Source organism: Chanodichthys erythropterus, chromosome 5 (assembly GCF_024489055.1).
Source record: "Chanodichthys erythropterus isolate Z2021 chromosome 5, ASM2448905v1, whole genome shotgun sequence".
NCBI lineage: Eukaryota > Metazoa > Chordata > Actinopteri > Cypriniformes > Xenocyprididae > Chanodichthys > Chanodichthys erythropterus.
Window position 1 is genome coordinate 19,823,024 of NC_090225.1, and position 25,017 is coordinate 19,848,040.

A 25,017-nucleotide genomic window follows, 5' to 3' on the forward strand; every position below is an offset into this window, starting at 1 on the left:
TTATGCCTATTAAATGTGCAGTGTTTTAGTTTTGTTAGTCATTTTTGTTACTTGAGAAAAATAATTTGAGTTGCACAATGCAGGGTTCTTCAATCTGTATTGGAAGAAATAGTATTCAACTGCACTTTTTTGAGAAATTCATTTCTAATTTTGATATTGTTTTAAAAAGTTACAAACATGTCTGTTTTAATTAAGTTGAGTTCTTGCTGTAGTTTGATGTGTACAGTAAATAATTTGTTAAAATTCCTGGACTTTTCTTTTTGAAAGTAGTTTTTTTTCCCTAGAAAATGCTTTACTGTCTCTAACATCAGTAGTTCACCTATTAGTTTTCTGAATGCTTTGTGCTTTATATTCCAAGTGTTCTGAAGATGAACAATAGCTTTTTGAGGAATAGACCAAAGAAATGCAAAGGTAACACTTTAAAATAAGGTTCCATTTGTTAAAGTTTATATTTATATGCTGATAATTGTCTCCAATTTTAGCTCTTGAATCTCATTTAAGTTGGCATCATGAAATGTATATTCACCCTCAGTGTTGGTAAAGTTACTTTAAAAAGTAATGCATTACAATATTGCTTTACTCCCTAAAAAAGTTACTAATTGCATTAGTTACATTTTATTAAAAGTAATTTGTTACATTACTTTTCCATCACGTTTTTGTCAGCTGGGCTTGCTTGTTTTTTTAATAACAAAGTAGTTCTCTTTTTGGCAAATGTTAGGGCCCTTTCACACTAAAAGGGAAATGAATAGGCCTCAGGCTGAAGGAAATGCATATTTACGACTGTACAGTAGAGGGCGCAGCTCAAACGATTCAGCTGTGCTGCCATTCTGGATTAAAGAAGAATAGAAAATAACGATACAATAGTGAGATTAAATACATAAAATATATTTGTGTAATTTAATACATTTATTACAGGTTTATGCAAAAAAAGTCACTGTTTTTATTCATGTTGAGGAATACTGAATGTGTTTGTGCCAGTGAGATGAGTAAATGCAAGTTCACATTTAGTCTAGAACTACGATAACCTTCATGTTCACACAGCGCACACAACACCTCTGCACTTTATTTCTCTTATCATGGGGACAGGAGAGCTGTCCATCAATAAGTGTCAAAAAGTAAATTTGATATTTTGTTGTAATGTAAAAAATAATGCATTACTTTACTAGTTACTTAAAATTGAGTAATCTACGTAACTCAAGTTACTTGTAATGTTTACCCCAAACACTGCTCACCCTATCTCTCATTGATCTTATTGTTAATGATTCATCCACTTCATTAAAAAAATTAATAGTCAAAATGTCAACTCAATCTTATGATGAAATGACATACTGTCTAGTGACATGCTGGACTTCTCTAGTCTGCTTAAACCCTGTCCATTTCTTACAATCGACTGCAAGCTTGCATTCAGATCTGCCTCCATCCAATCAATAACCAATTACTAGAACCAAGTTCTGCCCTACATTTTGTCTTTTCGATCATCTGTTTCAAGAAAAGATCTGTTGCTACTTATCTGTTTGATAATGTCTTCATTTTACATTTAGGTTTGAATTTGGACACTTTATTCACTAGATAAAAATTAACTGTTGAAATATGGAAACTAGAAGTTCTGGTGTACAGACTGGCTGCCTGTCCAAATCTATAATGAAAAAAATATATACACAATACTAGGAGAAAAGTTTCAACAATGTTTATTGGAACACTATCATTAACTCACTTTTGAAAGAAAAAATTGGGCGTGCATTAAAAGAATTTATGTAATACACCAAGCATATACTGTACCACTTTTCTGTCCCATCATGACTAACTTGCTCAATAATTTTCCAATGAATGACAAGACACCAACCCTCTTACATTAAGGAACATTTATTTTTTTCTCATTCGTCAATTAAATACAGAGTGCAAATAGTTAAAGACCTTAAAATAACCGAACACTGAACATCGTACAAAGTTGGACAGAGTTTAGTACAGCTGGAGCTCTGCAGTCTGACCATCATTTTCCCTAGATACGGACCACAAAGCTTGTCTTTAAACACCTACACGTATCCCTACAGTTCTGCAAAAATTACAGTTACACATTTAGTAATAACATCTTCAAATTATCATTGTGCTCGAATACACAGAAAAAAAAAAAAAAAACAATCCACAATTCAACTTGATATTAATAAGTATGTCTGTACACAGAGCCACTCTAGCAGTGACGGTGAATTAAGCGATTAATCGACATGGCAGCAGGAGATTATATGACAGGCATGATTTTCATTTTCGTGTCACGTTTTACAGCAGGAAATATGCACTGCAAAATAAAGCAGAGAGGAAGAGCACTGCAGAGATAGCAAATATTTACTCAAGACTGGACTTCATGCACTTAAATCAGAAGCAATGAAAGAGAGAAGCACTGCGTGTGTGTCCCTCTGGTATACCTATAGCTCTACGATCGCCCACAAGGTGTCATTAATGTGAATCAGTGTTAGTTATTTATGCAGGGCTTCACCTGTGACTGGCAACAGGAGGGGGTTTACTGGTGCCGCTATACTAACATGACGATCTTTTATTTTTTGTTGATGCTTTTTTTTATCATTATTTTTTGAGGTGATATATTGGCCTCCTGTGTAGTTGGGGTCCTTCAGTGCTGGCAAAAGTTGTAGTTTTTACTGGCTATAGTGTTTACTCATACAGAAGCAAAGAGTTTATTCCTTCTTTTTGGCCCCAGGAACCTTTTCTCTAATCCTGGAAAATAAACAGAAAATTAGACCGGTAATATTATGTAAATAAATAATCCAATTTATTTAGTCCTAACATGGTTTAATGTTCATTAATAGTAATACAGAACTTACTTTCCCATTATCGAGTTAACCTGGGTGCGCACCAGCCCCAAGTACTGATCAATTTGTGTCTGAAAGGGAGAAAAAGATTATGAGGATTCACCATACGCAATATGGAAGTCAAATGCATTTGTATTTTGGTGCTATATTAAAAGTCAATACTAAAACAAAAAAAGGTAACACTTTATTTTAGTGTCCTTGTTATATGTAGTTACTGTAGTAATAACTATAAATTATGCATAATTACATGCAACTAACCCTAAACCAAACCCTAATCCAATAGTATGTGTAGTTAATTAATATTGCTCAGTACTTATATGTATAATTACACTGTAACAAGTACACTTTAAAATAAGGTAGCACTTTATTTTACAGTCCTGTTCCCCATGTACATACTATGCACTTATTAATAACTTGGGTAATAACTAGGTAATAACCATGAACCTACCCCTAAACCTAACCTTAAAGAGTTATATTTCAAATAGACTGTTTGGAAGTTAGTCAGGCCACGTCCAACAACAAACGTCTAACCAATCAGCATTAGGGGGCGGTCGAGGAGAGAGAACGAGCAAGAGGGAGATTTGAAAATAAGAAAAAAATAAATAAAAACTGCAGAACGAGAAATGGGACACAATATAAAACAGCTCAAAAGAATGTCACTGGAATGAAGGTTCATGCCTGGGCAAGCGCTTTAGGGCCCGGTTATATTAGAAAGGCTTTCCAGCGCTGGAGAGAGCTAAGAGGGAAGGCCTGAAAACTGCTTTGATCCTGCTTATCAATTGAGTAACACTGGGTTTTGTTTGTCTGGAGCTGCTGTGCTGTTTGCAACTAACAACGAACACTTTGTATTTACTCTCGTGTACTGTATGTTCATTTTTTGTGCTTCCTTGTCGTTCGTTCATCTGCGCTTTATTTTTCATGAAGCATTTTGTTGCGCGTCAGCTGTGATAAACAGACATCCACTGGCATTGCGTGTGTAACAGTGGCCAGATAGTGAGAGTTTTGCTGTTAAACCACTGCTCACTGACGGCCGCTAGAGAATGAGGTGTTTAGCGTCATTGTTAGTGCATTCGCCTCACATGCCAGCAGCGGTTCGAGTCCGACTCAGAACAGGGTGGTTAGAATTGGAGGGTGCATTTTGGAGGCAGAGCAATGAAGAGAGGGGTGGGTTTGTTTGGGTTGATTTCAAATATCAACAATGTCCAACAGTGTAGTTCAAATACCACTTACTGCACCTTTAACGTGTACATGTAAGTGCACGTACAGTGAAATAAAGTGCAACCTAAAATAAAGTGTAAAAACAAAAAGAAATGCCATTCACTGCTCTTTTTTAATGACTGTACTTGAATCATTTATCAATGTTTACTTAATTTAGAATTATAAGAATAATTTCAAAATAAACCAGTTTTAAATTTCATTTAATATAACTTTTTTTAAATAAAGGTGTATGTTCAATGGCATATTAGTTACTGCTCAAAATTGGCATTGAGAATCAAGAAATTTCACTGGTATAGCAATCCACATCTGGCATTTTGATAGCGTGGCACAATATGGACCTTAGAAAGAAAAAGAAAAAAAAACTTTTTGGGGGGGAACATTACCTGGTACTTTTCATAAACCACTGGCACACTAAACATGGAAACAACCGCTAAAGAGAGAAAGACAAAGGAGAAATACAGTCAGGACAACTGAGCTGCTCTCCCAGAATACTGCATGGTGTCATTTGATTACGGATGTTTGAGGTTATAACAACCTGACCTACAGAGTGTTTGTGAGATCACCAACCTTCCTGACATGAAATTTTGGTTGTGTAATTAAGATGTGGATGGCAATCAGACAGCAAACACACAACACACTAGAAACATTTCTTAGACCATCAACAGTGTTCACAAATCAGTGCTGATAGTTTTCAAAAATGTATTTAAAATTCCAAGACATTAATCAGCTGTCTGCATCCACTGGTGTAGAGCAGTAACTACCGTTCAAAAAGGTTTTTTTGTTTCGTTTTTTGAAAGAGATGAATACTTTTAACCAGCAAGCACACATTCGATTGATAAAAACTGACAGTAAAGGCAATTGTAATGTTATAAAAGATATCTATTTTAAATAAATACTGTTCTTTTGAACTTACTATTCATCAAAGAAACCTAAAAAAATTATTCAGAACAATGTTTTCAATATCAATGATAATAAAAAATGTTTCGTGAGCAGCAAATCATCATATTAGAATGATTTCTGAAGGATCATGTGACACTAAAGACTGGAGTAATGATGCTGAAAATTCAGCTTTGCCATCACAGGAATAAATGACATTTTAAAATATATTAAAACAGAAAATTGTTATTTTAAATTGTAATATTTCCCAATATTACAGTTTTACTGTATATTTAATCAAATACATGCAGCAGTGAGCATTAAAGACTTCTTTCATAAGCACTCTGATCCTAAACTTTTGTATGTTTGTGTTGTATTCTTACCCAGAATCAACAGGGTCAGTCCATTAAACAGAGCTCCAACATACGTCAACAACCACATCAACACTGCAAACTAAACACAGACACACGGTCAACTCAACTCAAAGGTACAGCTGTTTTAACAATGTTTCTGCTGTCAAATTACCTTGACATCTTTTAAATCCTTTAAAGAAACACTCACTAACTTCTACCACTGTCCAACAAAATTATTAGTACTTAAAGGAATAGTTCACCCAAAAATGAAAATTTGATGTTTATCTGCTTACCCCCAGGGCATCCAAGATGTAGGTGACTTTGTTTCTTCAGCAGAACACAAATGATGATTTTTAACTGCAACCGTTGCCGTCTGTCAGTCAAATAATGGGAGTGAATGGGAACTTCTACTGTAAGAGTAAATAAAACTTGCACAGACAAATCCAAATTAAACCCTGCAGCTCGTGACGGCACATTGATGTCCTAAGACACGAAACGATCGGTTTGTGTGAGAAACCGAACATTATTTATATCATTTTTTACCTCTAATACACCACTATGTCCAACTGCGTTCAGCACTCGTTTAGTGAGGTCTGATCTTAGAGGTAAAAAAACGATCGTTTCGTGTCTTAGGACATCAATGTGCCGTCACGAGCTGCAGGGTTTAATTTGGATTTGTCTAAGCAAGTTTTATTTACTCTTTTAGTAGAAGTTCCCATTCACTCCCATTATTTGACTGACAGCCGGCAGCGGTTGCAGTTAAAAATCATCATTTGTGTTCTACTGAAGAAACAAAGTCACCTACATCTTGGATGCCCTGGGGGTAAGCAGATAAACATCAAATTTTCATTTTTGGGTGAACTATCCCTTTAATACCTTAAAAATTATGTACACCTACATGAGATGAAGACTTCAGTGGCCTAAAACAGCCGTTTCATTCTAAAATGGGTGGGCGACGCTCATGTTTGAGATCACCAGTTGAAAACAAGCTTGAAAATTACTTTGTTGTAAATACTTCATCCATGTTAATAGGTGTCAGTATAAAGACTGCTGTTGTATCAACCAGTAAAGCAAAATTAGTGAGTGCGCCTTTAACACAAATTGAAATTGCAATAGTATCATCGAAAATTTGGGAATGATATATTCCTAAATTAAATATTAATAGCTGTTTTCACCTTAATGGAGTCAACCAGATCCTGAACCAGAAACAGCCTGCGGAGCTCCTTCAGGGTGGAGTTGATGTACAGCTGAGTCTTATCCACATACTTACTGATCTGATCTGCAGAGAGAGCGATTTCCACTTCCAGATAGTTCCTGAAAAAGAGAGAAGCCACGAGAATGGATGAACAGGTTCATTGCTTAATACACACAAATGTAGACAACAATCTGAGATTTAAACTAACTTGAAGGGGTGACCCTCGTCGGTTTTTTGCACTGCCTGCAGGACTGATTTGTAGACTCGGAAGCTGATGGTGGCAGAGAGGACAGCCAGAGCGAGATACGCTATAACGCTCACCACACTGAACTGGGTTAAAGAGAACAGCAGCAGCAACACGCTGCCAAACACCAGTCCAGACTGCTTCAGATCCCGCCAATGTAACAGATCTACCACTGAAGAGACAGAGGGAGAAAAACAAGTTGAAAAGTGATCAGAACAGTTAAAACGAGTTCAATCCAGTGGTCAGTTCTTATGTACTTTTGTGCACAAATATTACAGCATACACCTGATTGGTCAGCATCATGTCTACACATTCACAGAATGTAAGTTTCTTTGCAATTGTTATATTTTAGTACAGACATTATGATCTGAAAAACATGCTTATGTAGACATCTCTCAAATTAGCAGCTGTTTAGTATTTGTGTTATGCTTATCACTATCTTTATTAGGGAGTATTGGCCATTAACTCATCACTACTAAATGAAATGAGGAAATTGGGTCTCATTTACTATCCATGTATTCAGACAAATTTGTGTGAAATCTGGGTATGAACTGCGAGGTTCCTGCATAAAAAACAGTTAAGCCTATGTACTGCTGGCTAATCTTTAAAGGTGCCCTAGAACCAGTTTTTACAAGATGTAATATAAATCTGAGGTGTCCCCTGAATGTGTCTTTGAAGTTTCAGCTCAAAATACCCCTTTTTTTTTTTTTATTAAATTTTTTAACTGCCTATTTTGGGGCATCATTAACTATGCACCGATTCAGGCTGCGGCCCCTTTAAATCGTTCGCTCCCTGCCCCCCAAGCTCTCTACTATAATTCAGTGCATTTACAAAGTTCACACAGCTAATATAACCCTCAAATGGATCTTTACAAGATGTCCATCAAGCATACTGCATGCATGCGTCGGATCATGTGAGTATAATATTTATTTGGATATTAACATTTGATTCCGAATGAATTTGAGGCTGTGCTCCGTGGCTAAAGCTACATTACACACTGTTGGAGAGATTTATAAAGAATGAAGTTGTGTTTATGAATTATACAGACTGCATGTGTTTAAAAATGAAAATAGCGACGACTCTCTTGTCTCCGTGAATACAGTAATAAACGATGGTAACTTTAACCACATTTAACAGTACATTAGCAACATGCTAACACAACATTTAGAAAGACAATTTACAAATATCACTAAAAATATCATTATATCATGGATCATGTCAGTTATTATTGCTCCATTTGCCATTTTTCGCTATTGTTCTTGCTTGCTTACCTAGTCTGATGATTCGGCTGTGCACAGATCCAGACGTTAATACTGGCTGCCCTTGTCTAATGCTTGAACATGAGCTGGCATATGCAAATATTGGGGTCGTACATATTAATGATCCCGACTGTTTCATAACAGTCGGTGTTATGTTGAGATTCGCCTGTTCTTCGGAGGTCTTTTAAACAAATGAGATTTACATAAGAAGGAGGAAACAATGGAGTTTGAGACTCACTGTATGTCATTTCCATGTACTGAACTCTTGTTATTCAACTATGCCAAGGTAAATTCATTTTTGATTCTAGGGCACCTTTAATAATTGTGTTTGAACTGGTTTTGAGGATGGCACAATTGGCATTGCTCGAGAGTCTTCCTGCACATGCTTTCTGGTAAAAGCGCATCTTTAGATAGGCAGAGAGTGACAAAAGGCTGTAACAGAAAGGTTATGTGGAATAGCCTTATATGGAGATATTTTGGCTGTGTTTTATGTAAATACTAACCTCAGGCACATGGTTGCTTGTTTAATTAGATCACTATAAATTTATTAGCAGTAAAATGAGATGAACAAATTCATGTGTTATTGAAGCTGTTGTGAATTGGACGGAAAAGTTTTGTAAGAAGTTCTCCTGTCCGTAAAAGTATGAATAATCCAATGAGTCCCAATTTAGACACTTTCTGATCATTTCCATTTTAATTTTTTTTTTTTTTTTTTTTTTTTTTTTACATTTTTCATATAAACAAAATACATTTAAATAGATGTAGCACTTCCAAAGAACAACTTCTGACCAATATTTTAGAGCTGTGAATGAAATGTATGTTCACTATAGACATTCCCATTACTTTTATTCATTTCCATAGATGCCTTTTTACAGATCTGAAAATCAATTTTTTAAAACTCCCATTTATTTTATTTGACAGTAATCCTCCCATGAAGAGGAAATGTGTAACCTTGAGGCTATCAGTTCACACCTGTCTACCTCTCACAGCACCTGTTGTCAACTTATCTAACCCTAACCATCTGTGTGCGCACACTGTACTGGGTTAATTATTTCTGTTAGCTAAGATAGTGCAAATAGTCATGTTATCAGAAGTGTTGTAACGATCACACACACACAGTGAGCTATATGCCTTCGCTAATATATCAACAGCAATGAAATGAAGAGGAGAATGAAGGTTGTAAACTTTTACGCCACCACAACCTGCTCATTCTAAAATTTCAGGTTTAGTTTGCATATGGTAAAGTTTAACCATGTAAAATGACACAGACAAGAAGCAAAACCTCTTCTAATCCAAGTTAAAATTATTGCCACTCTATCAAGGGAGTTGAATTTATGTTTGCAACATCGCTATAAACTTGTACCATCTTAAGTTACAAGAGTAATCCCCCTTGAAGCAACCTCATGTTAACTGTCTTGCTCAAGGATCACCCCTTGCAGGGTTCAAAGCTTTTGGTTACCAGCCCAGACATCACACAATCCTCCACATGCAAACTGTACAAATCAGTCCCACCGTTCTCTTCAATGCACGTCTGCCATCTACCAATTACATCACCATTGGGAAAGTCTTTGACCATAAAATATTTACACTAAAGAGATTAAAACCAAGCACACTCGCTGACCAAATATAACTTTAATTATAGGTCAAGAACACACTGTTCCTGCTGGAAGAGACCTTTCACAGAAACTCGAAACATTCTGGAGCTTATATTTGCTTTTGTTTTGAATCTGACCATCTTACATTTGATGAAGAACTAACATCCTGTACTAATAATTTGACGTTCTGCTTTTCATATAATATTTAGTAGGGAAGTAGATATATTTGGATGGTTAGACCTGTATATGCCGATTGTTCAATATGCCATTCTAGCCATGCTAAAGTACACATACACTACCGTATAGTATATAATAACAGCTATGACCCATTCATTTGGTCAAAGAGAATTTCTTTGCGTTCTTGTATGCAAGTTCTTTCTAATTATTATGATACTTCTTACCAAGCAGGTTTAATGCAATCGTGTGAGATAGTGAACCAGCTTCAAGCAGGTATCTAAAGGGCTTTTCACACTGCGCTTAACCCCGGGTTATCATCATTCTAAACACAGCTTTTAACCCCAGGTAAAGGAACCTTTCACACTTTTAATTTAGATGCGGGGTTAACACAGCTTTTTACCCAGGGTTATGAAACCTTGCTCCAGAGCAGGACTTTAGCACCACTTTTGCAGTGTTAACCCTGCATTGTGGTGCCAAACTTATACAGTGTGAAATGATTCGGTGTTAGAATGTTACAGCTAGCAACAGACATCCAATCAGGTACTCATATATTGCATATATGCATGCTTTGGACAGTCGTGGAAACACTGTGCATTGAATACGTATAAACGATAAATTTAGCGTTTGAGAGGAAAAACGTCAAACAGAAACCGCGACAATTTGAGTGAAGAGACTATTTCATTCTTACCTTTAAAGTCAAAAATGTCCATTCAGTATAAACTCGATAGTACAGTTGGCAATACTAGGTTGCGCAATGCTAGAACTTTATGTAAACAGGTCACATGCTGCGTTCATCCAATCGATGACACTAACACCACAAATAAGAACGTTAACCCAGGGTTTAGGAATGTACAGTGTGAAACATCAGGATTAATTGTTAACCCCGGGTGAAGCTTGAAGCAAGATAACCCAGGATTTAGAATGACCCAGGGTTAATTATTTCAAGTGTAAAAAAGCCCTTAAGAAGACCAGGTCTTTCTTATCTGGCTGCTGGAGGAAAAATCTTTCACCTTTCCACCGTTGCCCAAATATCACAAAGATGACACAAGTAGAATTAATAACTTGTTGCCATGCGAACCAGCAGATTGAGATCTCTGAATCATCTCTTCAGTCTCTGCGGCAACCGAGAGCTCCCTGTAGCTGATGTGTGTTTTCTTTTTTTACACCTATATTTTTACACCTTTGGAAGAAACTGTTACACACACTCAGGGAAGCTGGTCTGTCACACTCTAGCGTGTGCACGACATCTGTAGTCCCCTGTGTTGTTCTCCCATTGGTCCCACTGGGCTAAATTTAGCCCGGCAGAGCTTAGAGAAGGGCAGAAATATCGGCCATTTTTATCTCAAGATTTTTGCTTGAATCCAAGTCCAAGATGAAATGCAGTTTTCAGATTTGACTGAGCTGCGTACACCATCAATTATTCTTAATTCTGACTGTATCTCATCAATAACAATGTTAAACACTTTAACAGAATTATTAAAATAAAACCCTTGATAATGATACACTTTTCTACTCTGATCAATCCTTCTGTTAACCGCCTCTTTAAATAGAACAAGACTAAAAACAGCAACGCTCCCACTCTTTCTCCTCACACACACCTTTTATCATTGACTTAACTAATGTAGACTAATAATACTAGTGTTTAAGTATATACAGTAGTTAGGTGACTTAACATGGGCTCTATGATCACATATGGACAGTGGACACTACAGCACCACCGAATTCACTTATTCATCAAAACCGGTGACATCTATAGTTTACTCCACTGTTACAGACTCATAAAACAATACTCTCACAAAGGCCCCTGGTTTCTGATGTCAAAACACCAAAGCACCAAAACTAACAGAAGAGAGAGAGAGAGAGATACTGACCTGAACCACCCATGACTGCAGACGGCAAGAAAAAGAGAGAGAGACAGTGAGTGAAAACGCACACAAAAGGAGAGAAAGGCAGAGAATGAGAGGGAGGGGGACCGGCTCATACTACCATTGGCTAATAATGGACACACACACACACACACACACACAGCATACCGGGTGACAAATAGTTGAAACTGAACAAAAACACAATCGAAAACAGAATTATTTGTGACCCATCACAGAACCTAATTAATCCATCTTGTTTCATACGTCCTATGTGGCAAGTGTGTGTTAGAAAAGAAAGGGGGCAGCAGCAGTTGCTATAGATACAGTGTTCCAGTTTCCCTTACACACATTGCTTAGGGGGCCAGCTTAAAATACGAAGGTGGTGGTGGGGGGTAATTGTGTGCATGTGTGCTGGTGTTTAAATGTCGGAGTGTAATTTTAGCATCAGAGAGCTTGGCAGCTAGGGCAATCTTTACCCAACTATTCACTTCCTGAGTGAAAGGTCATTGCCACGGGACAAAGGCCAAAATAGAGTGCTACTGTGGAGCTCTGGAAGTAAAAATCTCATTCATTTTTTCCATAGAGGAATTGATTTCAATTACATATATATACAGTAAATATTTTGTAAATAAACTAAATATATTGTTTATATTTACATAATCAACATCTTTGGATTAATAGTTTTATATACCTCCATCGTAATTATTTAAATTATGTCATTCACAATGCTCCATAGCTCTCATTAAAGCCTTTGTCTTTCTGTCCTATTTTCAAATACTTTTTTGCTTCAATTCAAAATTTGTAATATAGCTGACTGGTTTCATTCATAGCTTATAACTAAAGACTTTTTTTAAAAGTCCCAATAGGATAAATGAATGGGAAAAATACTTCTGAAACCAAGGCTGCTGTGAAAGTGGGCAGGCACTGTTGCACTCTATTTGCACTGAAAGCCTCAATGTTCATTCAAAATGGCTGAATATCTAGATATTTTGTTTTAGCAAATCAAAAGAGGCTTTCTTAATCGGTTAGTGCTATGCTAAGCTAGTATGCTAAGCTGTGAAACACATCCTGGACCAGAAAGGGAGCATGTGTGACCTCCTTAAACTCTGAACTTATGACCTTCACAATGCCCAAGCATATTGAGTTACTGCACTATTTTCCTATTAGACACTTTATTTTCCACCATTTTAATATTGTATGAGCATATTATTTGACCTGAGGCCACACTCACTTTGTCTTTGTTCACCCTGCCACAAAAGTTAAATATTGAAAATTCTGTCATCATTGCCTTCACCTGTATAACACAAAAGATGATAATTTGAAGAATGTTGGTAATCAACCAGCTTTTATTACTATTGACTTCCAATGTATAAACAAAAACAATCTATTTATGTTCCAAAAAAGAAAGACATGCAAGTTCTGAATGACGTGAGGGCGAGTAATGATAGAATTTTAATTTTTGTTTGAACAATCCTTTTAAAACAAGTCTTCACTGAACCCACACCAACAATGATCTTTTTGTCACATTTTTGTGCCAGTTTAAGTTTTAATTAGGGTTGGTGGTAGCTTATTGGTTAACGATCTGGGCTGCTGACACATAAATCTCAAAAATAGGTGACCCAGACGGCAGAGTTACTGCAATCAGAATCCTGGTACTCATACAGTACATTGTGCTCATAATCTGAATAAAAAAAACTATGCAAAATATTTAAAAAACCTATCCAATTTTCTGCAAGCCAAGTGTAATATGTAAGAATCAAAAGCGTTGCACACACACAACCATGGAAATTCCAGAGCTAAACAGGAAATGGAATCCAAGTGGATAGGATGTGTAGCCCCACCAAATGATACAAAGATAATTTAAATCTAGAGGGAATATATGTTCATAATGATTACACATATCATGTGACAGGGAAGGGATGTGTCTAGCTGATTTGACAATTCATTATTATACTGAATTTTCAGAGATGCTTCTATATGAGTAGACAACTAAATAACAATACTGTACTAATGCATTGTGTACACGTTTCCATTTAAAAGTGTACTAAACTAAACTAAACTTCCTCAGTGGTTTAGTTAAGCATAATCAGGAAGAAAACCATTAATTAGAATAATTATTTGATTTACTTGCTTTTGTTTAATTACTGAAGTTTCTGGAAAAATGTATATAAATTAGTTCAAATAAAACATTGGCTTCAGGTCGGTGGGTGGTTTTAAAAATACAGCACTGAATGTTTTCTCTCTGTGCATGAGAATGCATTTAGAGAGGTTTAGAGAGTTCAATATGAATCATCAAAAACAAGAAATGATTTCAGTAATGTCATGCGGCCCTGCAGGGAAAATGTGATGTCATACAAATAGCATAAATACAGAGAAACTGATTAAGAGTAAAGAGAAAATATGCACATGTGCGTCCCAAAACGTGTGGAATGTTGGGACACTTGAATTTTCCTTATAAAATTCATACGCGAGACGATTGAATATATAGTGCATATAGTATACGTTCATAGTGTATAGTATGTCATTTGGGACACAGCTCATGTTTTTGTTTATTAAATGATCATAAATAGAATTTCTAAATTGTTTCTGTACTCAACGGTAGACACAGACTGACTATGTCTCAAGGCCGTAACCATGTCTTGAACATTGGGGGTGGGGTGGACAGTGTTATTGGTCTTTTTATTTAAAGAAATTAAATAAAGGATTAAAAGGGGTTTAAGAGAATAAAGAAAAGAAATAATAAGTGCTAGGTCTAATTGTAGCCTAGTTGAGATTTAAACACCTTGCAAATAATATTTTATTTAAAAATATGCACTAGTGCTGTGCATATTAATCGATTAATCACGATTAATCACATCTAACATAAAAGTTTGTGTTTATAGAATATATGTGTGTGTGTATATATTATTAGATATTTATATGTATATATGTGTGTATGTGCATACAAATACAAACAAAATATATATATACATACTTACAAGTATTATGTAAACAAACTTTTATGTTAGATAAAATTAATCATGATTAATCGATTTGACAACACTAGTATGCACACATTCACTCTTATTAGTATGTCTATGTCAAAAAGGTTAAACGGTTTTTGTCTTGTCACATTCAGTTATGAATGGCATGGATCAAATGATAGCATATTTTCAATTCAAAATGGCGAAATTCCATAATAAAAAAGTTGAGTAGTTTGCATCACTGTTTATTACTATGGGTCGTTAAGCATATCTATCGTAAAACAGTTGTCAAATATTAAATGTTAAGCTACTTACATCTTACCACGCCCTTTCAGTGTAAAAACTAAAGTGTTGCATTGGAATTCGCTCTCTTCTTCAGCAATCTTCAATCAACAATAAGCCTCACCTTCTTTTATCTGATTGGTCGTCTCAGGCTGCTGAGGTCGAACAGCCTTAAATGTAAAGTTTTGAACTGTTTGCGTAATGGAGTGCAGCAGAACAGCAGCAACAATATCAATATTGGGGAGAACAACTAATTTGTAATTAGAGGGGACTTGTCCCCACTCAATGCCTATAGTGGTTACCGCCCCGATATGTATTTTAGTGGTAAACATACATTAAAAAGGGCCCTGCAGATGTATAAGCACCAGAAAGATGGATTTTTTTCTTTTGGGCCAGCGACCACCAACCACTTAGCAACTAACTAAAACCATATATATGTGTAGATGCCATATTTGACCGCTCCAGACGTATCAGCACCATCTTGAAACGTCAGCATGTGGTCACTCACATTGAGCAGCTTCCAATTGTAAAAACCACCAAGATTTAAATTCTCAAAGAAATGGGATAAGCTTTCACATGTATGTATGAACTTAATATTACAGGTTTTCACTATGGTACTTCTTAATGTTTCTTCTTTTACTATGGTGTTAGCTGACGCCTTTGTGTTGTTGTTTTTTGTTAGTTTAGCTAAATCATCTTCTGAAGACTATCTATGACTAATACACCCTAGCAAAAAACTAGAGACGTCATAGCAAGCACCCAGAATACCTTACATGTCTAACACTGAGAATGTTTTCAGGCTAACTATAATGCTTAATTTTTCATCTAGTTACAGACAACAATTTCAGCTTTAAACACAACCCTACACAAATACTGTAGCTTTACAAACACAGACGGCTAACACTCACACAATGCAGTATCTATAATTGCCATGTCTGCACTCCCTTTATCTGGGTGGACCTTCAAAAAGTGCCTGTCATTCTACTGGAACAGCCTAGAGAACATGTTTTCTGTTTTTTCTCTATTAAAAAGATCTGTCTTTGTCTCTTTTTTGCAACCTCTCTCTCTTCCATCCTCTCCCTCATTTCCTTCTCCAGGTATCATGGATGCCTGTTGAAGAGAATGATGTAATCAGGATGGGTGTGACCTGGTTGCTATAGCGACAGCCTCATCTAGCGTTGCTGTAACCGCTATTGAATATAAAAACAGCCTGAACTCTGTACCATGGAAACCCGGAGCCTAATCTAACGACACAGCGGGGTTTGCATATCAGCATTACTATGAAGCAGACAGACCACCTGCCAGCCCTCATCCCAAAACAGCTGCCTCTCCTCTCTTTGTCCCACCATCGCAGAGACAGAGAGGAAGCTGAGGCTTCACATAAAACCTAATACACACTCACATTCATGGCTTAAAATACGCATAGACAAATATGGAGTTGTAAAATGAATACGATTTTACACAGACAAACATGAAATATGTATACCCTGCCCTCTCCAGCAGCTCCAGGTGCACTCTTTCTTCCCTTTATCCATGTCTTCCCCTCCTCTGTCGCTTCTCTCGCTGCTGTCGTCTTTCTTTTTCCCTTTCGCTGATATGTATTCCCGAGACCCACTATCTCACACGTCCGAACGGCATGAATGGCCAGAAAAGAGAGAAGAGAGCAGGGGAGAGAGATGCTACAGCTACTCGACGGACAGAGAGACGGAACGAGAGAAAGAGAAGGAGAAGGAGAGGTGCCGCTCGGCTGGATGAAACAGTAAACACTGCAGCCTCCACCGCAGAGAGCGGACTGTACCATATGCAGCGCCCGGGGCGTGATGGGGAGGGGGGATTAGATCAAAGAGGCCCCACCCTACCCAACAAAGCTAATACATAAACATAAGCACGGTCATGTGACCTCAGCGGCATTGTTTTCGGCTGAAAATGGGTGGAGTCTGATGTTTTTTTATTTTTTTTATTTCTTGGTATCTGCAAACAATGCAATTTTATGTTATTGCATTGTTTCGCCACTAAATTAAAAAAGGAAATAAAACTTTTTATCTCACAATTCTGATTTTTTTCTCGCAATTGCGAATTTATATCCCGCAATTCTGACTTTATAACTCGCAATTACAATATTTATAAGTATAATTGCGAGATTAATATTTTTTTTTTTAAATAATTTTTTTATTCCGTGTCGGAAACAAGCTTTCATACTTACCAGAACATTGCAGGCTGAAGGTGAAATATAGGTTTTACAGACTGAGTTACAAATAATAATAGGCCTACATACACATTACAACAGAGAAACAAAAAGTGAATGTTTTCAAAAGGTCTGGTATTTGATGATTTCAGTGTAGGCTTATTAATTTCCATCATCTTTCCATAACATCTTCTCTCAAAGGGCTCACCAGGGTAACCGCTTAAGCTCCCTGCCTCCAGTGTTGCTATGGCAACAGGCTGATCTGTGCTGATCCAGATTGTCTCAGAATTGCAGTGAAATGCAGAGCGTTGTTTCTTTGAATGGTTTAATCTCACCACATTTAAAACACCTCGCCGGTTCGCATGAAGATATACTTTACCACCGGAGCAATCAGTTGGTAATGTTATAATAAAGTATTTTAATAAAAATAAATAAATAAAGCTTTGTTGTACAAAACTGCGGTCTCTATCGCCCTCTGCAGGTGATTCAAGGGAGAGCTGCAGAAAAGGCGTTGACCTCTTTTTCAAACATTCCAGAATCTTCAGTTTCACTCACCAAACAATGAATGGAATATGTGTGTGTGTGTGTGTGTGTGTGTGTGTGTGTGTGTGTGTGTGTGTGTGTGTGTGTTTGTGTAAACGCAATTCACAACATCAGATACAACCTATCTGTCAATTTATCTGTATCCACCCGCAGCATTGTAATATAAGAAATCAATTAATAAAAGAAAAGTAGCAAATTAATATATAATCTCAACTGCTGTTCCTTCAGTCAAAATGATGAAGAAAAACAGTTCAAGATGCTTGTTGCATCATATGTGCATGAACTGCCCACATTTTACAAGAGGATTATAAAATACTATATAAAAATACAAGCTAGAGAGTCTTCTTTGCTGAAGAGAACCACTTGATCAAAAACACAATGTTCATTCCTCCCACCGCTGTCACAATTTCATGGCTTTCAGGTTCACGTAAACACTGCGAGGTGGACTGACTCCAGAGATGAGTATGTTTAGAGATGTTGGTTCTGGACAAAACACAAAAGGCTTGCAGTTTTATTAATGAGTCTACAGAATATGAGCAACAGCAGTACTACATTTCACTTTAAATGTTGTTTAGACATGTTAATTTAATTCACAAAACATAATCATGATCTATGCCACAGTTTGAAGAAGCTGTGATATCTTTTTTGGGTCAGGGTACACTATTACTAGAGCTTTTTTGGCTGGTTCTTTGTTATTGAGAAGTTATGTAAATAAGCCACCTTGCAGTTGTTTAAACCACCACTAGAGGGAGATTATCGCCTAATTCAACCTCAACTGACCTCAGAATAAAGTGCATCTGTCTGTGGCTGTGCCTGCCTGGTCAGTCAGACACTTCACAAGCAGTGTGTACTTCACAATGAAAATGGTTTCTTATCGCTTCCAAAGGACTATAATGTCATGTCTAATGATCTCTAGACATAAACAATAAATAAATTCAAGTGAGCTCTAGTCAGCTTTTGGCTACAACGGCTAGTTTAAATGCATCAAATAATAAACCTATGCTTGCTTCAACATAATTGATAAATAGATTAAGGCATCTTAGTAGACAGGATGTTACACAAATATCGGATGTTCTTTAATGCCTTACAATAAGGCTGCATTTTTGTGTTTTTTGGACACAGCCATTGTCTCTCAAACTCTCCACCAGCTTATCAAATTAGTCCTTGCAACATAAGCAGGCTTTTCTGTTTAAACTTTTGTGGAAAACACCAGCTGTGACAATAATCTTCTTAACACTGCATCCTCAAATCAACTCAACTCTGCATCCTCTGAGCATTATTGAACTGGCATGACGACACATTCAAAGAGATGATGATAAAGAATCAGATCAGTGAGCTGAATTGCACAGAGAATCCAGAAACCCATGATTTAAATAATATTTTGGTTTCAATACAATAAAAATTAAGGTTACAAAAATGGTCTCTAATGCTGTAAATTATATAGCATCTCAGATTGATTCAGACTATAACTCACCTTTTTGAACTATTCTTTGAAAGAACCAGCACAGAAGAGTCAATCGTTTTGGGGAATGGTCAATACACTGGCCGTTTCTTGCATTATTTTGTGGTTCATGTCATTTATTTTATTGCATTTAATATAGACTGCAAGACTCATAACTCTTTTGTCTGGCATGACAAATTTCAATATGCTAATTAGATTATACTGTTAAATACCTTAATTCTGAATGACCTATATTAAAGGTGCTACAGAGGATGTTTTCGACAACTGAGAAATCAAAGACTGTTAGTGAGTTTTTGAAATGAGCGCATGCGTAAGAACAACCCCCCTCCTTCACAGCTCATTTCAAGGGAACGCCTCCCAAAACTCGTGCACGAGTACTGGAACATGAGTGTTTACCACCGGCATTCGCTGTGTCGTGTTAGTGGATTCATTATGTTGGACTCACCGCAGGTAACTCATAATCTGCAGTTGTTACTCCTGACAAAAACATCGCATGCGGCGCCTGTGGAAAGTTACTGGAGCGCACAGCCGCGCTCGTCTCTCACAAGGATCGTCATGGCAGTGATTGACAAGCCAGAGGGCCAATCGTTTACGCGATGATCACGTAAATGATTGGCTGATGTTTTTAAGGCCCTACCTCGTGCACAGATGATGTATATTAATATTATTCCTTTTAGTGCACCTAATAAATAGTCTTTTATCAGTTAGTAAAGACAGTTTCAAGTAATATTGCAAAAATGTATAAAACAAAACATCCTCTGTAGCACCTTTAAGTAAACTACCTCTTGTGTTGCTATAAAGCTGTTATGGTGATATACTGCATCATAGGATCTATTCAAAATGGTTTTTGTACTGAATGTGTTTAGAGATGCCGTTTGGTGATAAACAGGAGATGAGCTGGTACTCCTACATCGTCACTTCATCAGCTCATGACACTCTCCACCTCTCACCACAGCTGTCAGGCAGCAGTGGAGGTTCTCTGAGTCACAGCGCTAATGTTAATTGGGTTGCAAACCTTCAATCTTCTAGAGCAGCAGATCTCAACCTTTTTGACTCCAAGGCCCCCCCCATTGTTCAACACAATATTCCCTCCATATTGGCTAAGATATTTTCTCTGGCATTTATGCTGTAATTATGATTGTTTTAAAATGTATTAACAGAAAATGGGGGTGTTGATAGATTAACTCTTTTCCTGTCATTTTTGACACAATGCTTCCCCACCACTGATGTTTTCACTTCTATACGGTAGGGGATTCAAAATAGGTGAAAAAACAGAAACATGCGATACAAACATTGCTTACGCACATGTAAAATAACACAATAATCAAATATTAAACAGCATTTAAAGCAAAACTGCCTGTCGTTACCGAAGGAAATGTCGACCCTGAAAGAGGTATAGGACTGTGCAAGCTTTGGGGGTGTTGATGGAAGCAATACTCCATCCATGTTTTGATCATTATTCTAGACAAAGTCTTTGACAAAAACGCAATTTTCTCAGCTTTTTGTTCAAAATGTTGCTTTTTATGAAACTTACCCACATTCAAAGTGTTGATAAAAAATAAAATGTTTTTGTTTGTTTAAAAGCAGAGGCTCTGTTCTTTCTTTTGATATACTGCAAGTTCAGATCTTCATACTGCAAAATATTCTGAGGCCATGAAAGTTTTGTGAAAATGATCAAAAATGCTGCCGCTGGCTGGCAACTTCTTAAAAAACACTGGCAGAGAAAGAGTTAAATGAATTAAATGGGGATTTTTACAAAATTCAATATTCTAATTTTCAGTAAAATTAGTAGTTATTGTGCGTGTTGTTTTTAGCATTTTGATTCAATTTTAATTAATGTTTAATTAATGTTAGGATACAAAATTGTGCCATACTTGTTCCTAGTGAAAAAAAATACTAAAATGTATTTGACATTTATTTGTGCTAAGTATACTACAAAAACCTTTACATATTTATGTGCTAAATAAAAATACCCTGCAATCGTACTTAACTTTAGTATACTAAACTGGTATACTTAAGGTACGCTAAATTGGGAAAACTAATTTTGCACTTCAATTGTGTGGAAGTGGTGCTGAGGTCCAACTAAAGATATACTGAAGTATATTTGATTGTGCTAAAGTGGAACTATTGCAAGTATACTTAAGGTACACTTTAAATATCTTGCATTTAAAGACTGATATTACACAAAGATCATACAATGCTTATTAATAGTGATATTAAAACATTTTTTAGGCATAATATTAAGAAATGTGCATTGTGAAGAATAAAGAAATACTCCAAATAAAGTTTAATTATAATTTTATATCAGTAAGACTTAAGTGATATGTCAATAAATATCATTTGAAGTATACTTAGTATGAAATAAATGTATTTTAAATGTATTTGTTTTGGTAGTTTTAGTGTACCTACTAAGTGAAAAGAATGACTGAAACTATATATGAAACTATAAATTATGCATGCATTATTTTCATTTAAAAATGCCTTATTTAATATTATTATTATATTATTTAAATGATAATAAAACAGCACTGCTTGTAGGAAGAATAAGCGCAGAGCGTCTTACCTTTCTGTCTGCTGAAGCTTTGGAGTAACAAGGGCAGATCAGCCTCTTTCTCTGTGGTTGAACTCACAATACTGCTTGTGCTTTTACTCTCCTTCTCCTGACTGGAGTGCTGCTCCGGAGTCACTGTAGACGTTCCCATTACTGCAGGCCTGGGTTTGGTGGACCAGCTGTCCTCTGGTTGCGGCTTGGGCTTCTCAACAGGCACTTCTTTCTCTTTTTCCTTCTCTTTTTCTTTCTCTGTTTCTTTCTCTGTTTCTCTCAGGGTGCTAGCTGGAGGGTCGGTGAAGGGAGAGGCCGAGGTGGCGGAGGTTGTGATGGGCTTCGAGGACGTGATGCCTGTTGTCACGGGAGAAGATGTTTCAGGAGGTTTTGGGGCAGAATATTCCTGCTCCCTCTTGGGACTTTCTTCAGAAGCTGATTCGATTAGCAGGTCGCTGTCGAGCTCCGCCTCCCTTTCCTCTCTTAACAGACTGTAAAGTGGCGGGTTGCTAGACTGACCGAAGCCCATCTTGGTACCCCCAGATAGCTCAAATGGGTTACTTGCACTGACCTTGTTGGTTTGTGGCTTGTCAAATGGGTTACTAGCTTTATCAGTGGCAGATGTATAGTTGGTCTCCTCAAATGGGTTGCTTGTTTGACTGAATCCGCCTTTTGCAGGCGGGGTCTTGGATGTCAAGTCGTGTATCGGTGAATCAGAATCTTCAGCCACTTGCTCAATTTCTGAATCTCCAGACTCATCTCCACTGCCATGAAGGTCTTGATCCCATGGGGATGAGGGTTTGGCTGAACTCTTGATGTCCTGGGCTGCAGGAAGATTGGGTTGAGAGCTGATGCTGCTGGAATCTTGGGTGGAGCTCACAGACTTCATTCCTGCTGGCTGGAACAGCACATCAGATGGAGACTCTCGACCTGAAAAAGAGTATTGAGGAAAGTAACAGAATATATCTATCCATCCAATCTATCCAAACCATCCAATCTCTAGATCCGTCTATCCATCTATCTACAGGGCTCTAAGATAACATTTCTCTTTAGAAGCACTTGTGCTCCTAATGAAAAAAATTTAGGAGCAAATTCAAAAATTTAGGAGAACTTTCTCAATAACATACATTAACTTCCCCATTACAGGGCGATATTTTCCCCTTTAAATTGATTTCCAGGGGCATTTTTACCATTATAAGAGCATTTTTTTCTAAATGTATTAAATGTATGCATCATATTTTATCAATTTCTTGAATTAAAATAGAAAATCTGTTTTCAAATGTTAAATAATAAATTCAGTTTGATTCAGAACAATAACACCCAATGAGACTGTTACCCATTTAAAAGAAATCATCAAAAAAGCCATCTTTGCACTGCAGAAGTGGCACAGAAGCTCCATCTGAAGTGGTTTTATTTAGACACATTTACATAGACTGCTTCATGCAGCTATTGGTAAATATGTTTTTTTAATTTAGAAATTGTAAAAAATTAAACTTTAAAAGTGGGATATTTAAGTAAAAACTGTTTCATTCATTCAGTCCTTCAAAAGGCACATTCATTTAAAATCACTGTTGCTTGGAGACGCACAACAGTTCTGGTGTGGCTTTGTTTGAAACTATTTTCATGAAATAGAGTTCACTTAATATCAACTTGTTTATTGGACTTCAATAAGATCAGTAAGTACCACATTTGCAATCATGCCAATATTCGGAGAAAGAGTTGCGATAGACGGTGTTACTGGTGTTCAGCAGCAACACCGGTTATATCACTTGTTACCCACCGTGACTGCAGCACCGCCCCCAACGTCGTTTCGATTTTTTTATAGTAATAATAATCAATTAGTTCAATTAGAGAATAGACACTACAGTTAAAACGGAACACGTCTGCTAAATTCAGTGAGCCGAACGAGAGTGGCAGCACAGATCAGCAGCAGATTTCACCTCACTTCGCCCATTTCGCCTAACTTTTCTGAATGACGAAGACGATGGATGAAGATTTGATTGCAAAGTGAAATCTAAATGTGAAAAAGTATGTTGTTGTGTATGTTGTTTTTTTATTTTATTTTTTTGGAGCCATTTTTGCCCCAAGCCCCCGTTAATTTCCGACCTTGCTTGTGATAATCCAAATGTAGTATTTCCAGTTAATTTGTCTGAAACATCTGCAGCATGAGACGGTCTGGTAAGTGCGTCATACCCATTTCACCTTTATACAATCTTTGAAGTGTCCTTCGCATATGTCTTTTGCACATGCTCTGCTGACTGAAGCAAAGTCTTTGAATGAAGGTATGAAAAGCAGTCGATTGCAGTATGAAACATTACTGTTGTTCAGTGTAGATGCATTTTGGGAGTTGTGCTTTTTATTCCGATCGTATTATAGATCTGTTTATGAGAATCAATCGGATCACTCACACCAGTGCGCCTAAGTATTTTTTCACAGTTATTTTAAGTCGCAAATGCAACTGAATTGATTGCACTGTATAGAGCCCTGATCTATCTATCATACTCTCCATAACTATGTCTGATGAAGGCCTTGACAATTGTCAAAACATTATTTGTTTTAAAGGTAGGGTAGGCAATTTTTTTTTATTTTATTTTGGTTAAAACTTTCTTCACATCCTGATAGCAATCAATAACAGAAGTGGTCTAAACATTAAAGGGTTAGTTCACCCAAAAATGAAAATTCTGTCATTTATTACTTACCCTCATGTCGTTTCACACCTGTAAGACCTCAATATTAATATAATAAAGTGGCGAGAATACTTTTGGTGCGGCAAAAAAACAAAATAACGACTTATTTAGTGATGGCTGATTTCAAAACACTGCTTCAGGAAGCATCGGAGCATAAATGAATCAGTGTATCGAATCATGATTCGGATCGCGGGTCATACCGCCAAACTGCTGAAATCACATGACTTTGGCGCTCCAAACAGCAGATTTGACACACAGATTCACAATGCTTCGATGCTTTCTGAAGCATTGTTTTGAAATCGGCCGTCACTAAACAAGTCGTTATTTAGTTTTTTTGGCGCACCAAAAGTATTCTCGTCGCTTTATAATATTAATATTGAGCCACAGTACTCACATGAACTGATTTAAATATGTTTTTAGTACGTTTATGGATCTTGACAGAGGAAGTGACATTGCTCCCTATGGAGGCCTCACTGAACCATCGGATTTCAACTAAAATATCCTAATTTGTGTTCCGAAGATCAACGAAGGTCTTACGGGTGTGGAACGGCATGAGGGTGAGTAATAAATGACAGAATTTTCATTTTTGGGTGAACTAACCCTTTAAAACATGTACATATATCTTCTGTGGAAGTCTCAAGACCAAAAAATGCTTGTCCAATCGGTCCAAATGCAATGATACAATGTCCTACCTGCCTGTCAACATATGTATTTACATTTACATTTATGCATTTAGCAGACATATTTCC

General features: G+C 36.8%; 1 protein-coding gene across 4 annotated transcripts in view; it reads right to left on the bottom strand.

The window, feature by feature from the left end:
* Positions 1 to 1,850: 1,850 nt before the first annotated feature.
* Positions 1,851 to 25,017, bottom strand: part of rtn1a (reticulon 1a) — a 34,681-nt gene continuing 11,514 nt past the window's right edge. The window contains exons 1-8 of one of the 4 annotated variants that reach the window (XM_067386488.1): positions 11,844 to 11,872; positions 11,611 to 11,625; positions 6,673 to 6,880; positions 6,445 to 6,583; positions 5,300 to 5,369; positions 4,424 to 4,470; positions 2,835 to 2,893; positions 1,851 to 2,727 (exon numbers count right to left, since the gene is read on the bottom strand). In XM_067386488.1, the coding sequence (XP_067242589.1) occupies positions 2,688 to 2,727; positions 2,835 to 2,893; positions 4,424 to 4,470; positions 5,300 to 5,369; positions 6,445 to 6,583; positions 6,673 to 6,880; positions 11,611 to 11,623 (576 nt within the window). In that variant the 5' untranslated portion in view covers positions 11,624 to 11,625; positions 11,844 to 11,872 and the 3' untranslated portion in view covers positions 1,851 to 2,687. Of the gene's footprint in view, positions 2,728 to 2,834; positions 2,894 to 4,423; positions 4,471 to 5,299; positions 5,370 to 6,444; positions 6,584 to 6,672; positions 6,881 to 11,610; positions 11,714 to 11,843; positions 11,873 to 16,335; positions 16,631 to 21,602; positions 22,512 to 25,017 lie in introns of those variants that run through there. The other 3 variants (XM_067386484.1, XM_067386486.1, XM_067386487.1) reach the window with 3 other exon arrangements.